This window comes from Galeopterus variegatus, unplaced genomic scaffold (assembly GCF_000696425.1).
Source record: "Galeopterus variegatus unplaced genomic scaffold, G_variegatus-3.0.2 Scaffold915, whole genome shotgun sequence".
In the NCBI taxonomy this organism is placed as follows: domain Eukaryota; kingdom Metazoa; phylum Chordata; class Mammalia; order Dermoptera; family Cynocephalidae; genus Galeopterus; species Galeopterus variegatus.
In genome coordinates, this window is record NW_007727026.1 from 170273 (window position 1) to 186916 (window position 16644).

At 43.8% G+C, this 16644-nt stretch overlaps 1 protein-coding gene across 5 annotated transcripts in view; it reads right to left on the reverse strand.

The window, feature by feature from the left end:
- Window positions 1-5490: 5490 nt before the first annotated feature.
- Window positions 5491-16644, reverse strand: part of ACTN2 (actinin, alpha 2) — an 81792-nt gene continuing 70638 nt past the window's right edge. For all 5 annotated transcript variants that reach the window (XM_008573413.1, XM_008573414.1, XM_008573412.1 and 2 more), the window contains 6 exons: window positions 16190-16324; window positions 15174-15353; window positions 14408-14554; window positions 10510-10575; window positions 9426-9584; window positions 5491-7531 (listed from right to left, as the gene is read on the reverse strand). In XM_008573413.1, the coding sequence (XP_008571635.1) occupies window positions 7373-7531; window positions 9426-9584; window positions 10510-10575; window positions 14408-14554; window positions 15174-15353; window positions 16190-16324 (846 nt within the window). In that variant the 3' untranslated portion in view covers window positions 5491-7372. The remainder of the gene's footprint in view (window positions 7532-9425; window positions 9585-10509; window positions 10576-14407; window positions 14555-15173; window positions 15354-16189; window positions 16325-16644) is intronic.

Below are 16644 nucleotides of genomic sequence, written 5' to 3' on the forward strand. Positions count from 1 at the left end.
GCCCAGGACGACGCCCGCCAGCCTCTGAGGGTCGAGAGCCCGCCGCGCCCTGCGGCCTTTCCGGGAGAGACCACGACCGGGCCGCGCGCCTCCCTCCCGGTCACCCGATCCGCCCTCGGCGCCGACCCAGTGGCCAAATGCGTGGTCGCCGCGCAGACCGACGTAGCCTAAGGCGCCGTCCAGCTCCGAGCGCCGTTACTTCTGGGCTCCAGCCCGCCTTGGAGCGGGAGGTCCCGCCCCTGCCGGCCCGGGATTGGGCCGCACCGACTCCTCGCAGCGCTATTGGCTGACGCCCTCCACCAATCACCTGAGGCTTTGTCCCGGGGCTCCCTGGGAGACGTAGTTCCGGGTCCTGGATTTTCCCCACCCAGCCTCGCCCCGCGGAGGCTCTGCGCATGTCTGCAACAGAGACCGGAAGCGCACCTGGGGGCTCCTTGGAGGTCCCTTAAAGGTGCCAGGTTGATGCTGTCCTCACAAGCTGTGGGGAGTCAACAGCCCAAAAGTTGACTTTAGTTCCGTTTTGCTGTTGTCTTGCTTTGGGGAAGATGCTTAACCTCTTAGGTTCTTCTCCACACTATAAAAAAGGAATTGGTAGGATGGAAGGACAGTCACGCGTGGATGAATGTCAGGGATGCGAGCTGAGAAAGGGCATGGTTAGGTGATTTCCTCGTCGTGCAAACATCGTAGAGTGTGTACAGCCTACTGCACACGTAGGCCATATGGAATAGCCTATTGCTTCTGGGCTACAAATACTGTAGGCGGTTGTAACACAATGGTTACCGTGTCACTAGGAATAGGAATTTTTCAGTTCTGTTGTAATCCTATGGGACTATCATTATATATGACCCAAACGTTACTTGGTGCGTGACTGTAATTACTATTTTTTAGGGTTGTAGTAAGGATTCAAAGAGACCGTGTGAATGTGCTGTGAAAACTCTGAAGGACATAGATGGATGTTAATTGTCACTTAATGACAGTAATCATATACTGAGCACCTACTAAGTGTCAGGCATTGGGCTACACACTTGAGACACAAAGACAGACAAGCCACATGGTGCCCCCACCTCTGTCTTTGAGAGGAGAAGCTTACAACCTAGTTAGATTAATAATTGAACACACGAAAGAGAGCCACAGTGTTCCAATATAGCTGTGGTACTCTTGTAACAGCTTGAAGAGAAATGGCTCCATTTTGTTAAACCTCTGAATTTACAAGTTTTTTTTTTTTTCCTGTAACCCAAACTACATAGCTTGCAGCTGGTTGCTAGAATACAGTGACTCTTGTTCACATGATTGCCAGAACGCAATGACTGTTACTCACATTGTCCACAAAATAATTAGAGATGGTCATTCTTTTGCTTGCTTACTAACCTGATCTTTGAGATTAACAGAAACTGAACCCATGGAAAGCAAAATATCATGCTGCAATGCCCACCTGGGACGTTCCTTCATGATTTTCTGAAACACTCAGGCATGCCTGCACGTCCCCACTTGGTCACCATGAATCAGCTTCCCACCACACAACCCTAAGAAACCCTTTGGCAAATGTGTCACTAGGAATAGGAATTTTTCAGTTCCATGATAATCTTATGGGACTATCATTATATATGACCCAAACGTTACTTGGTGCATGATTGTAATTACTATTTTTTAGGGTTGTAGTAAGGATTCAATGAGACCGTGTGAATGTACTGTGAAAACTCTGAAGGACATAGATGGATGATAATTGTCACTTACGGTAATTATATATTGAGCACCTACTCAGTGTCAGGCATTGGGCTACACACTTGAGACGCAAAGACAGACAAGCTACCTCTGTCTTTGAGAGGAGAAGCTTACAACCTAGTTAGATTAATAATTGAACACACAAAAGAGAGCCACAGTGTTCCAATATAGCTGTGGAACTCTTGTAACAGCTTGAAGAGAAATGGCTCCATTTTGTTAAACCTCTGAATTTACAAGTTTTTTTTTTTTTTTTTCCTGTAACCCAAACTACATAGCTTGCAGCTGGTTGCTAGAATACAGTGACTCTTGTTCACATGATTGCCAGAATACAATGACTGCTACTCACATTGTCCACAAAATAATTAGAGATGGTCATTCTTTTGCTTGCTTACTAACCTGATCTTTGAGATTAACAGAAACTGAACCCATGAAAAGCAAAATATCATGCTGCAATGTCCACCTGGGACGTTCCTTCATGATTTTCTGAAACACTCAGGCATGCCTGCACATCCCCACTTGGTCACCATGAATCAGCTTCCCACCACACAACCCTAAGAAACCCTTTGGCAAACCTGGGAGAGCTGGAGATGGCCTTTGAGACATACATCTGCCATTTCCCCAGGCTGTTGGCTTCCTAATTAAAGGCCACGTCTCCTTACACCAACTTTTGTCTCTCAATTATTGGCTATTGAGCAGTAAGCAAACGGACCCTTGTGGTCTAGTTACACTCTAAGAGATTGGGGCAAAGCTTCAAAAAAGAAGCTGGGTCTTGAAGGAAGAGAGAGTGTGTGCTCAGGTAAGTCCATTCCAGGCAGGAGAAACTCTCTGGGTAGAACACAGCACTTTAGAGACTTTGAAAATAAAGAACAGCTCTATAAAGCTGAGTGTGGTAGATGACAGGAAAAGCAAATGAATACAGAAAAGTATGAAGTTTACTAAGCTTTAAAAAAGATGGTCAATGCACCTTAGTGGGGGATTGTACAAGCAAAAATGAGAAAGGACACCCCGTAATATCAGGAAGGAGTACGTGTGGGGAAGATCTAGAAATTCATTGACAGCACCGTCTCCATGCAGCACTGGGAGATCCTCATGTGCCCCAGGCACAGGCACTGCCGCTGGGAGAGCATTACCCTAAATCATCGGATTTTAATTTTTCTTCCTCTCCGGTCCAGACAGCCTGTTGTCACCTTTTCTCACTCCTGTGGGTGCTAGTTGGTAATATGCACACTCTCGCAGGTGTGGAAATTTGTTCATTTGATGCTTACTACCCTCGTTGTGCCAGGTCTCTAGGATGCAGGGTAAGACAAGTCCTTGCCCTCAGCAGTGGCAATGTCAGTCTAGCAGGGAGGCAGACTCAGTGCCCCACTGATCCAGGGCAGGGCCATGTGCTGGAGCAGGAGCAGGGAGCAGTGACTCCGGAACTAGGTGAGGAAAGGCATCACCAAGGAGGAAATAGACCTGAGAAAGTGCGTAGACTTGTCCCCACTGGAGACAGCAAAGACCCTCTCCAACATCTAAAATGACACTGCTCAGGGAAGGGTGGGTCTCCCACATGGTGGCAGACCTGGGAAAGTGCGTAGACTTGCCCCCACTGGAGACAGCGAAGACCCTCTCCAACATCTAAAATGACACTGCTCAGGGAAGGGTGGGTCTCCCACATGGTGGGAGAGAAGGCTGGCTGCCACTGCCATGTTGATTTCCTTGTGCTGTGGATTGATTGAATTGTGTCCCCCAAAGTTCAAATACTGGAAACTTAATTCCCTCTGTAACTGAAGAGGGTGGGAAATCCTATTATGGTAATTGAAAGATGCTGCTATGAAGAGGTGATTGAATTGTGAGGACTGCACCCTCATCAGTGGGTTGATCCATTCTTGGAGTAATGGGATGGTTCTGGTGGCTTTAAAAAGAGAGAGAGTGAAGTTAGTCTATCTCTGTTCCACCATTTTCTGCCATGTGACACCCCTGCCTTGCTGTAAAGCCACCACCAAAGAAAACCTTCACCAGATGTGTTCCCTGGACTTTGGACTTCCCAGCCTCTGAAACCGTAAGCAATGATTTTAATTTTCTTCTAAATTACCCAGTTCCAGGTATTTTGTTAGAATTAATGAAACAGACTACAAATCTTGCATCTATTTGTTCATCTCATTAACAACAGTCACAAAGCAGAAAGCAGAAAGATCATGCTTTGATTGTCTGGAGTTCTCAGCCCACCCGTGCGTTAGATTAGTATGGAAACACTAACACAGATGACTGGTCCTCCCAACCCCACCCCCACGGCTATCTAATTTTCTCCTTCCCTGCCAGCTTGCACGTGTAAAGACCCATTGAGCTTGCTTTTCTGTACACCTGCCACTGTGGTCCTCCCGGAAGTTCCTGGCCACACATGGGCATTTGCCAGCATGCCTGGGGCACTCCCAAGCATTTCTTCTGCCCACTTGTCTTACTAACCAGGAAGTTTGCACTGCTGTGGAGGCAACGTTTTTTTTTTTTTTTTTTTTTGGGCTGGCCAGTACAGGATTGAACCCTTGACCTTGGTGTTATAATAGCACGCTCTAACCTACTTAGCTAACCGGCCAGCCCTGGAGAGCTGGGGTCTAAAAGACTCAAAGGCCCTGGGGAATTCATGCCTAGAGCTTCTCACCAACAAATCAAGACCACTTCCAACTCCCACCTTAAAAAGAATGCTGGTCTGTCAGCTGCTTAAGGATTGAGTTACTAATGAATCCAAAAGGAGGAAAAAACCCTGCATCCTTCTCTGCCGATTCCACCAGAAATATGCAAATGCCTTGGACAGATAATCAAGGACACAGTGGGAACACTCAGTGTCTTCTTGTCAAATCGTCCATGGAAACTGTGGGTCAATCTGTCAATTTGGTAACAACTAGCAACTTCTAAAAATACAAGTTTCTGACTTGGTATCATTTGAATTTGATTCTTGTCATGGAAGGGCAGTAAAGATCTCATCTCCAGCTTCTTATTCATGAACACACCTGAATTAGGGATTCAGCAGGAATGAACACCAAGCCAATTGTCCTGATCTACCGATCTAAAACTCAGTTATTCTCAACATTTCTATACTACCAAGCAGATGGCGTAAGAGATTACCCAGCCGTTCATACTATCCAACTGTTAGCCTTTCCAGTAGGGGCTTCTCTAATTGTTTTAGATGTTACTAATGACCTTTCCTTTAAGCCAGTAGGTCTCAGCCGGGGGTTATTAGGATCCCCATGGAGCTTTTCAAAAATGCAGATGTCCAGGTCTTAATCCAGATCTTCACAACTTGAAACTTTGGGGTTAGGACTGGCTATGCACACATTTTTAACAATAGCTACTGGGAATTCTGAAGCGATCTTCTGGTTAAAAATGCCTTCTTAATTCATTCATTACTCACTTCTAACTGGGTCAACCTTAATTTGCCATCTTAAATTCAGCCTCTGCCTAACAAGTCTCTAATTCTTACACATTCTTTTGGGGGTTTTTTGGTGGCTGGCCAATGAGGGGACCCAAGCCCTTGACCTTGGTGGTATAACACCGAACTCCAACCAACTGAGCTAACTGGCCAGCTCTCAGTCTCTAATTGTTTAAAAGGGCAAATACTAACCCAAATGAGAGTTTTAACTATGATGGAAACTTTAAGTGAGGAAGTTTGTTTGCAGTTTATCAAAGCAATTGATTATTCTTTGAAATAACAAAAACAGGGATTCCTTTTCTTTGACAAATCAAGTTTAATTGACCATTAAGCTTGGGAAATAAAAACGACTCCTAAAATGAGAGTATAAAACATGTTTATTATTTTTCAGAGTTTACTTCCTTTCTTCATTTATTAGCAGATAGTATAGATCCATTCTTTTGCTGAATATTGTAAAGAAATTAGAAATGTAGGTAAATGGGTTACCTATAACCCATCCTAAAATACCATAAATCCCCCTGCTAGCTCCAAAGGAAAAACAACTTCTTGGTTTTTCCTTAGTGTTTATGGCTGGAATATAGCACCTGCTTGAAATAAAACAGAGTCAGAGGTCATTTACCACCACCCCCGAAGTGTTTGGCATTAAACTCAGGAATTCAAATATTTCAGGAATTTGGAAACAACCCAGTACTTAATGATGAAGCAAGTTAAATGAAATTTATAAAAGCTGAAGGCTCTAAGCCGGCTAGTGTAGGAAAAGCTGCTGGGGGAAGTCTATAAAAAGTCTGAGGAAACAGACAATAGTAATAGGCACATTACTGCTTCTGTAGCAACCCTTGCATTGCTGTTTGCAACTGTTTTTGTTTGTTTATAATTCATTTCTTGATCATTAAAGACTCGGATATAAAAAGAATTCTGTTTTATTCTCTCCAAGCTGTCAACAAGATAAGAACACAGAGCGGGGAGTCAGAGCACATGGTGGCATTAGCAAAAATGAATGAACATTCAACAGATCATGATGCAGTAACAGGAGCACGTGTCACGCAGTAGGGCGTTAGGTAGGGACACAGCCAGACTCCGACAGAGCCAGGTGCCATCCGATCCCAATGGTGAGCACACACTCAACGCTAGCAGAAACGTCTAGTAATTCCTAAAAGATAGGTGAAGGCTCTGTAATGAAAGAACTTACCTCGACTGCTGTTGTGAATTAGTTCCTTTCCCACTAACTCTGGCTTCTCCTTAACAGGTCATAAAAGAAAGGACGTAAAGCCCAGCCTGGAGCGCCAGAAGGACCAGATTCTGACTTATCTCCTGCCATGAACCACTCCCATAGAAACCTGTTTGCTTAAAAGCTGAGCAGTGATATACTCTTGAGAACCTGTACTAATAAGCCCTAAAAAAACCCACAGGAACCTGGAATCAATAAATAATCCTAAAAAGCTCATTTCACCTAGTGACTGTCCCTCCTCCTTTCTGGCAATTAAACTGACTTCCACGTTTCCTCGGGTCCCTACTCTGCATGGTAAGTAAGGCATCAAAACTCACTAACTGGACATTCTAGTCTTAAATAATGAAGAGATGACTAGAAACTCTATTTTAAACATTTTAAGTACAAAGATCTTTTGGGTAGTCTGTTTTTATTCCCTGACAGTTCCATCTCACAATATTAAATTCAACTGAAGACGTGAGAGTACCATTTATATTTAAGTCAAGCTAATCTTTGGATAAGCAAGAAAATAAAAAACTAGAATCCCAACTATATTCCCCTAGGGATAATCACATAAGCGTATGAGATATAAAGAACATTTTTTAAAAATATTGAACGTTTACCAATTTGTGATTTTTTTCCTGGTATTTTTTTTTCCCTAGGTATTTCAGATTCTCACATTTTTTTACTTTCCTTCTGTCCCTAGATCTTCCTAATTTTATATTACTCAAGTAATTTTATACTACTCAAGTAATGTGCTTTGTTTAATCAAACCAACCAACCTGATATTTTGTTACATTGAGCTAAAAATTCAGAAATAAACCTATTTATGAAGCATACTATGTCACATACTGTAGAAACTTCATTTCAGCCTGGTTACATTGCTGGCAATGACTGAGCTACAAAATTCTTTTTCTTTTTTTTTTCTTCCTGTCTTAACTCAATAAAGCTTGTCAAAATTTCCAGGAAACAAACTGTGACTTCAGCTTTTATTGCGTTCTGATGGGATCAGTGATTACAGAGCCCCAGCGGCCTCAAAGATCACTCTCTCCATAAAGTGCAGAAGAGAACGCGGTGTAATCCAGGGCACCGGGCACGCTGCCCGGGCCCGAGTAGGCGGGCATCCTCTTGATGCAGTACTGGGCCTGATCTGGGGGCAGCTCTCGCCGCAGCTCCTCCGCCAGGATGTATGGCTGGAAAAACACACAAGTGTTCATAAAATCAATCACAGAAAACACTGGGACATAAACAGTTTTAATACCTACACATTTCTTGCACTGGCTTAATTTTTTTAAAAAGATGAAATAAGGAGTCTACTGGGTATAGTACCAGACAACCAACAAAAAGCTGAGTTTTGACCTGCAGGAGCATATCTACAAGGTGACCTGCCTTTTGGCCAGCAGGAAATTGAATATGCTTCATAAAGACACACGGAGCCTTATCACCAATATTTCTCAAACTCAGCCATAATGTGAGTGATAAACACTATAATCTAAATTTCATGCCAGAAAAGTGAAGGGATAGTTGGTTTACATCCTACACAAATGAGAACATAGAGGTATTTAATGTAACATGATCGGTGCATGTATTTAAAAACGAAAACGTAGGGCCGACCCCGTGGCTCACTCGGGAGAGTGCGGTGCTGGGAGCGCAGCGGCGCTCCCGCCGCGGGTTTGGACCCTATATAGGGATGGCTGGTACGCTCACTGGCTGAGTGCGGTGTGGGCGACACCAAGCCAAGGGTTGCAATCCCCTTACTGGTCACAAAAAAGAAAAAAAAAAAATGTGGTATGTGCTTTTAGAAAATAGAGATTTTATGGGCCGGCCCGGTGGCACACTGGATAGTGTGCCGCTTGGGAAGCGCAGCGGTGCTCCCGCCCGAGGGTTCGGATCCCACATACAGACCGGTTCCCGCTCACTGGCTGAGCGAGGCACGGGAGCAACACCGAGGGTTGCAATCCCGTTGCTGGTCCCCGGTCCGGTACGGGGGCAACACTGAGGGTTGCGATCCGTTGCCGGACACGGAAAAAAAGACAAAAAAAAAAAAAAAAGAAAATGGAGATTTTCTAAAATCTTACTTTTTCTAAAATCTCCATTTTCTTACTCAGTTTACTAAAAAATCAGAATATGTTGCCCCTGAAGAAAATATCTCCCTAAAATAAAATAAAATTGATATTTAACAATTGAGCTTTTATTTTTAAAATGTCCAATGGGAAAGAGGACAATTCTGGTAAAACAGACTGGCTGGTAAGAGTCAGAATAAGTATATTGCAAATATCCCATTGTAATTTATAGTAGGTGTTTTTTTGGTGGGCTTGCCGTACACATGGTTTATTACCTTCTAAGTCAGCAGTGCCTTTCCCGCTCCCCTCATCCCTATGATAAAGAATTCATTTTAAAGCAAACTTGCTATTATTTTTAAGATAGTTGATCTTATTTGATTTTTAAAGATGATGCATATGGTTTTTCTGATGTGTTTTAGTGTCCTAATTTCCTTTGGGTAATGTTCTTTCTCCTCTCAGCCAGGACACAGGGTAAAATAATCCTACCCCAAATTGAATTATTCATACTGAGATGTTTTTATTGCTTGAGGGGCAAAATTCACAAATTCTGAACTTGCAATTAAACACCTACTTAATTTCTAGGCTACATGTAATGAAAGGCTTGACGATTTTTTAAATGATTATATGGCTATATGTAACTTTGCTCCAGTGGCTGGGTACAAAGCCAGCATCACTGACCCTTAGGAGCAGGTTCCCGGTTCTGAAACATCTCAATGATGTGGTTTCTTCTTTCTGAGTCACCCCTACCAACCCAGATGTGAAAGGGGGATGAACCAGTAAAACACACACACACAACTACAAAATACACACAATCGGTCCTTTCTATAGCACTGCATCTGAAGCCCATGTCCAAATGCCAAGAATGGGATGTCTGCATTTTCTCCTCTCTGGGTACAGCATTGTTACGTGTATGTGTCGCTTTGTGAATACAGTGCTGACGTTTTATTTGCACTGCTGTTCCTTTTTCTGTTAGAATGATGTGGTGGAGTTTAGCTAAAATAGAAGAAAATCTGTCAATGCAGACCTTATCAGAAGCCAGGATTCGGAAAGAGGCGATGACCTGCTCTGCGGTGTCAGTGTCGGCCGTCTCTCTGGTCATGAAGTCAATGAAGGACTGGAAGGTGACCGTGCCTTGTCCATTGGGATCAACCAGTGTCATAATGCGGGCAAACTCAGCTTCACCCTGAAGCCAGGTGGCAAAGAAACATGAACTTCACCAGCGCACAACTCCCAATGGTGCCATGTTGTCATTCATTCCTATTGACATGCAAGTTCTTTGTGTCTGAAATCTTCAGTATTCCCTGTGTTTCCCTCCAGTCTTTGAAGGAGCTTCCCCTATGGGTGACTTAGGTCTACTGCCATCAAACAATTTTAAAAGTTGCTGTCACATCCAGCCACAAGCCCCTTAAAGTCAGAGTTCCTTCCTCCCTGTGACCCATGCTCACATCATGGGTCACATAACATAACCTAATCACGGAAGAGTAACTCAAAGCAAGAGTTAGGCTGTTTTTCAGATTACAACTGAGAAAAGCAATATTGCTAAATAGAAAGCTGTTCAGAGATGGCTCTCATGATTTTATTTTAAAGCTCTGGAGGGAATCAAAGCAGGTTGTGTTCAAAATACGCATTAATGGGTAACAGACAAGAGTAAGTATATTGGGAATTTCACAGCCATTGGGGCAAGGTAGGTTTTTCTTAGCTGATTATTACTAAAAACTGTTTACCTGCTAAAATAAATATTAAAGGAAAAAGCGCTTTAGAAACCATCAGAATAAAGCCATTGAAGTGTATACTTTAAAAAGGTAAACTGTAGTAGGTGAATTATATCTCAATAAAGCTGTTAAAAAATCATCAGGAAAGTCTGTGTCCTCTCTTCCTTCACTAGCAAAAGAAATCTGATCAATTGCTGAATAAAAATATATGTTTTGGCCCTGTCAAATTATTTTTATATAGTTTATATAGTAACAGGCAGACCTTCAAAATTTATTTTCCTATATGATCAAAATGAGCCCAAATGTACTATCTCACTTTAAGCTGTCATTGCCTGTCATATAAGTCCAAGCTTAACAAAATATCAAATCTTCATAAAATTTCAACTTCTGTCTTACCAAATCGTAACCCATGGAAATCAGGCAGGCTCTGAAATCCTCGTGATCCATCAGGCCATTCTTCCTCTGTTGACAAACACAAAGAACAGAGAAAGTGGAAATTAGAGGCAAGATCAGCAGGTCTGCTCAAAAGTCTAACAAGAAAAAGGCCACTCTGAGCTCTGCCAAGAATGTCAAGGTCACCGCTGACTTACAGGAAGGATCAAGCCAACACAAGGATGTTGCAAAACAGTTTCTTGAAGAGGAAAAAGTGGGAAGGTGGGGGGTGGGGCGTCTAAGTGAAAAAACACACCTTTAAGTAGCAAAAGGAACTAGACAGGAGCTCACTATTGCCACCTACTGATGACAGAACATATCATAAAGGGAAACCATCCCTGAAGCAGTCCAGACATTAGAATTACTAGTCAAAGATGTTAAATCAATTGTCTTAAATATGTTTAATAAGATAAAGGAAACCATGAACAAAGAACTGAAGATCAGGCAAATGGTGTATGAACAAAATGAGAATATCAATAAAGAGATATAAATTATAAAAAGGAACCAAACAGAAAACCCGGAGCTGAAAATTATAATACATGAAATGAAAAACTCACTACAGGGACTTAGCAGCCAATTTGAGCAGGCAGAAGAAAGGATCAGCAAACTTGAAGATAAGACATTTGACATTACGCAGTCTGAGGAGCAGAAAGAAGAAAGAATAATGAAAATAAACAAAGCCTGAGAGACCCGCTGGAAAACTATCAAGAGTACCAACATATACATTACAGGAATTCCAAAAGGAGAAAGGGAAGTGGAAAAATATTTGAAGAAATAATAGGTGATGACTCCCAATCTGATGAAAAGACATGAATATACACATCCAAATAGCCCAACAAACTCTGAGCAGAATAAACTCAAAGGGATTCACAGCAAGACACATTATAGTCAAATTGTTGAAACCTGAAGACAAAGAGAGAATTTTGAGAGCAGCAGGAGAAAAACTGAGTCAAGTACAAAGGATTCTCAATAAGACTAACAGCTGGTTTCTCACAGGAAACCCTGGAGGCCCAGAGACAGTTGGATGATACATTTAAAGCAGTGAAAGAAAAAGCCTGTCAGCTAAGAATTCTATATGTGGCAAAACTATCCTTCTAGAATGAATGTTTATCTAGAAATAAAGTTGTTCCAGATAAACAAAATTACCTGTAGACCTGCCCTACAAGAAATTCTAAAGAGAGTCCTCAGGTTGAAATGAAAGGACAGTTGGCAGTAACTGGAAGACATAAGAAAAATAACCAAAGAACATTAGAAAGGGTAACTTCATGGTAAATATAAAAGCCAGTATTATTGTACTTTTGGTTTGGTTTGTTACTTTCCTTTTATCCTAGATAATTGAAAAGGCAAATGATTTATAAACAATAATTATAAATGTATGTTACTGGGCACATACAATCTATAAAGATGTAATCTGTGAAAATAGCATCATATGGGGGAGGGGCAAAGAGGTATAGGAGCACAGTGTTTGCATACTATTAAAACTAAGTTGATGTTTTTCAAACTAGATGGTTATGTTTATGATGTAAATTGTAATCACCAAGGTAATTAAGAAAGTAACTAAAAATATACATAAAAGGAAAGAAGGGAATAACAATGGTATACCACAAAAAGCAACTAAGTACAAAAAAAGGCAGTAGTGAAGGAATTGAGGAACAAAAAAATATGACACACACAAAGCAAATAGCTACATAACAGAAATAAATCCCTCTCAAGAGCCCTGGGTAGACAACATTTGTAGAATTCTCCCAAAGATGAGTGCATTTCTAGAACTCAAACAACTGGAAAGTCACATGGGGCCAGGATGCAGCGGCCCCTCCATGTGGCAAGCTCAGCTTCCCCCCAAAATCCAATGAGGGTCTACCCAGAGCAGCGTGCAAGACCGTCCCCAGGGACAGCAGCTTCTCCAGCTGGGAAAGGCCAGGAAAGGGCAAACAGTGACCCAGACTCTAAGGAAACAGGGGTGTCGACACAAGGCCAGGTATGATGTGGAGCGCACGGCTGAGCTGAAGACTTTCTTGGGGTTTTGAGGGGGATGGTTCACATTCAATCGTCACTATGAACTTAGAGAGAAAGAAACACTTTCGTTAGCCATGCCAATTATTAAATAGAAAGTTTTTTTCTGGTGTTTTCGTTTGCCCACAAAGTAGCCAGTCCCAAAAGCTAGTGTCAGATGTTCTTTTTGCTATAAGTGGAAGCTTTATATGCATCTGTTCTCACACCTAGGTGCTGAGCCCTCCGTCCCCCCACCTCCATGATATCCTCTGCAGCGATGTCTCCCCACCTTAGTGACACTGTTCTCTGCTGACTTCTCTTCATGACCCTCCTCCGGTTCTTCTGTCTCCCTTAAATGTAGCAATTCCCTAAGATCAGGGCTCCCGACTTTTCTTACTGTCCAGACTGTCCATGGCCAGAGATGTGGTGGCATTATGAGGTGACTCCCACTGGCTTCAGCCCTAAACTACAGAACTGGACTCGTCCTGCCCAGGGAACCCCTTAGCTGCAACAGCTCATGAGCACTCCACTTCCCGTGTCCTCACAGCTTGGAATTTCCATGTCATTGTTGATTTCTCCCTCTCCTTTCCACCATAGAAGAAAAATAAATGAATGAATGAACTTCAGTGAACAAAGTCAGGTCAGTATCACAGCATGTTTCTGCATAGTAAAGTTGTGCTCAAACTGTGGGAACCCCAGTATTTCTGTGTGTAATTCATTTCTGTGTGTAATTCTTTACATATGTCTCAGGTAGCTCCCTGGTCCAAAGTGCACTGAACCCTCTAATAGGCCTAAATCTGACTGGTCTAGCCCGGGGGCATTTTAGGAGCCATTGATTGGCATTTGCAAATCATAAGTAGGTTCCTGTCCAAAGTAACAGAATATCCTTTTTGATTGTTAACAATTGGAATGTGGCCTTTAAAGTCATTTTTAGCCACCTGATTAGTAAACTGGGAATTTTCTCATGAATAATTGTTTCTACTCAATATTATTCAAATTGAGGTTTTATTTATTTATTTCTTTATTATTTTTTATTTTTTTGGTGGCTGGCTGGTACAGGGATCCAAACCTTTTCTTTCTTTCTTTCTTTTTTTTAAAGATGACTGGTAAGGGGATCTTAACCCTTGACTTTGTGGTGTCAGCACCACGCTCAGCCAGTGAGTGAACCAGCCATCCCTATATGGGATCCAAACCCGTGGCCCTAGTGCTATCAGCACCGCACTCTCCCGAGTGAGCCACAGGCCGGCCCGGGATCCAAACCTTTGACCTTGATTGTGCTCTAACCAACTGAGCTAAGTGGCCAACCCAATATTATTCAAATTGAAATACTAGATAATATGTTAAAAGCAGCGCTTAACTTTGTATATGCCTTTATGATGAAAATCATCACCATTTTATTGGTACATTTCCTTAAAAGATGTCCTGAGTCGATTTTGTTCATTAAAAAAGGATAAATATGAGTTTTATACGTTGAAAGAGTAGGTTAAATTATCGGCAGGTGCTTTACCTAAACAGTAACTTAGGAAAGGCACATCGGAGTTTTGAATTTAAGTCTTCAGCAAATGACCTACATCCAACAATCACATTTGGTTAAGGATACGCTTTCACTTAGAACAGATCGGGCTTTGACATCAACTACAAATGGATGCATTACGTGATCTGCAGGAAAGGACACATGAACCTAGGCTTTGTGTCACCGTGAGCAACATGAGAGCTTAGCCCACTTTGTTTTGGTGGCTTCTTTCCTTGGGCCGTAATCATCCTGTTGCCCTGTAAACTTTCTGGGACAGCAAGACTTAAAATGATAGCATGCATTTTATTTCCGATGTCCCCAGTGCCACCTGCCCAGTAAGTAGAGAGAGCGTGGTACCCTGTCGAAGTGGTTGAAGGAGGCTCTGAACTCGTTCATCTGCTCCTGGGTGATACCCTTCGCATCTCTGGTCAGGATCTGCGTCTCCACCTCATTGATGGTCCTGGCGATGGTTGTCAGCAGCAGCTCCCACCCAACGCGGATGTGCTACAAAGCAACGAAGGGAAGGATCAGTTCTAGGGTTTTCCAGCACATCCCTCTGGCCTCTCCATATTCACAACAGGAGAGTCGACCCACAGGGAGAGAAGTGGGACTTACTACAGCCTCCGCTATGCTTTTTAAAAATTCTATTTTGTCCTTTTTTGCAAGATTCTGTAGTGGTAGTACTCAGAATTGAGACCAGGGTTCTAACAGTGACAACTGGCACTTTGTAGATTAAACATGCAATGCATAGTGTATTTGTCACTAAAAATATGTCCCCCTTTACCAAGTAGTAGGGCCCTGGATTATACCCACTGACGCCCAGGGAGATCAATTTGGGCCAGACTGGTAGAAATGCAACAGACCAGTTTCTGGAACTCTTTGAAGAAGTGTCACGAATTCACTGTGATGATAATAATAATGTTGTTGATGGTGACGATAGTGATTGGGGTAGTTCACAAAGCTTTTGCACACATAGCACTGGAAAGGCTTAAAGATCCCTAACGTTCATTCTTGTGGGACTTCACCGGGACAAACAGAGACAAGTGCACGAAGAAAACATCGCAAGGAGGTGACGTGGCCATGGTTAGAAGCAAGCATGGCGCAGGCTGCCGGGCGGCTGTACCTCCATGGTGTAGTTGGTGTGCTTGTTGTCAAAGACCAGGGCCTCCTGGATGAGCTGGTGGTCTCCCTCCAGCTTGTCAATGTTGCTCTTGTAGTTAATGATGTTGTGCTCGTACTGCTTCAGCTGATTCATCTGGTCTTCCAGGGCGCCTGTGATCTGCACGGAGCTGCGAGCGATCTCCTGATGGAGGCACACAGAGAAAAACCAAGGCAGTCGGCCTGGTGGGTGCCTCAGCGGGGGGCACCGGTCCTGACTCTGCACCTGCCCTGGGCGGTGGCCGAGGCTGCTTCCTTTTCCCAGATCAGGTGGGAAATGGGTAGTGTCACAGAATGAAACAGGGGCTAGTTCTAATCTGTCTCACAGTGGGGAAAAAAGCCAGTGAAGACCCCAAACAGAAAAGCAAGAGGGTGATCACTGGGACCTCCCAACCTTCCCGCCCTCGGGTGGAGCTGCCCTGTTGTGGGGGCAGCCAGTGGTGGGCTGCATCAGGGGAGCTGCCAGACGGGCTGAAGACCACCCGACACTTCCTCCACCAGAAGAACATCTTATATTTTTAGATGTTCTCTCCTTTCAGAAAAAAAAGTTAATATTTTATCACCAAAATGGAAGTGGGGAGAGAAATAAGCAGGCCAGTGAATGTCCCTTGGTTGTTACTGGTGACAACATGAACCCAGACATCAGCACCATTCCAAGGCCATTTTTCCTTAAATGTTCTGAAAATGCAAAGTATTTGTGAGTCTTCGGGATGGATGCCTTCAAATCTAGGTCCTGCAGAGGCCCAAAACCGAGAAAGAGACCCACCATCCTTTTCAGTGACAAAGTAGATCAACGGCATGGGGACACCCTCACCCCCTGAGTGCGCCCCTCCATTGCTCTGTGCTATGCCAAGGCGCAAAGAGTCTCAAAAGACAAAGCCCAGAGGGACCAAAGCAGGGAGCTCCCACAGCACCGAGTGGGCAGCCAGAAGGGACTTATTCCGAAGGCTGGGGACCACTCCCAGGAGGGCGCCGACCTACCTCCATCTTGTTCTGGATCCAGGGCCCGATGGCGTTGGCCTGTGCAGCAAACTGGCGCCGCAGACGCTCATTGGCATGCTGGCGGGCCAGCTCCTCCTGCAGCGACTGATCACGGATGGGCACCAACTGCTTCACCTGCCGGGGACCCAGGGACAACACGGTTGGAGGCCAGCTCTGGTCTCACAGGGAGGACCACGGGATGAGATAACAGTCCAAGGGGCAAAGGTGGGAACAGAGAGGGAAGGAGGGAGGGGTGGGGGGGAGGAGGAACAGGAGAGAGCATGGGGAGCAGGGGACCCTACTCTAGGGACTACAGGGGCAGCTCAATCCAGCTTTGACTGCCACTGTGTGCCACCGCGTGCCTGCTGAGAGACTGATGAGTGGAAGAGTATTCAGGAGCCTGCATTTGGGACACTGACTTGTCCTCCAGTCAGGGGCTCTGGGCCTGCAGCCCA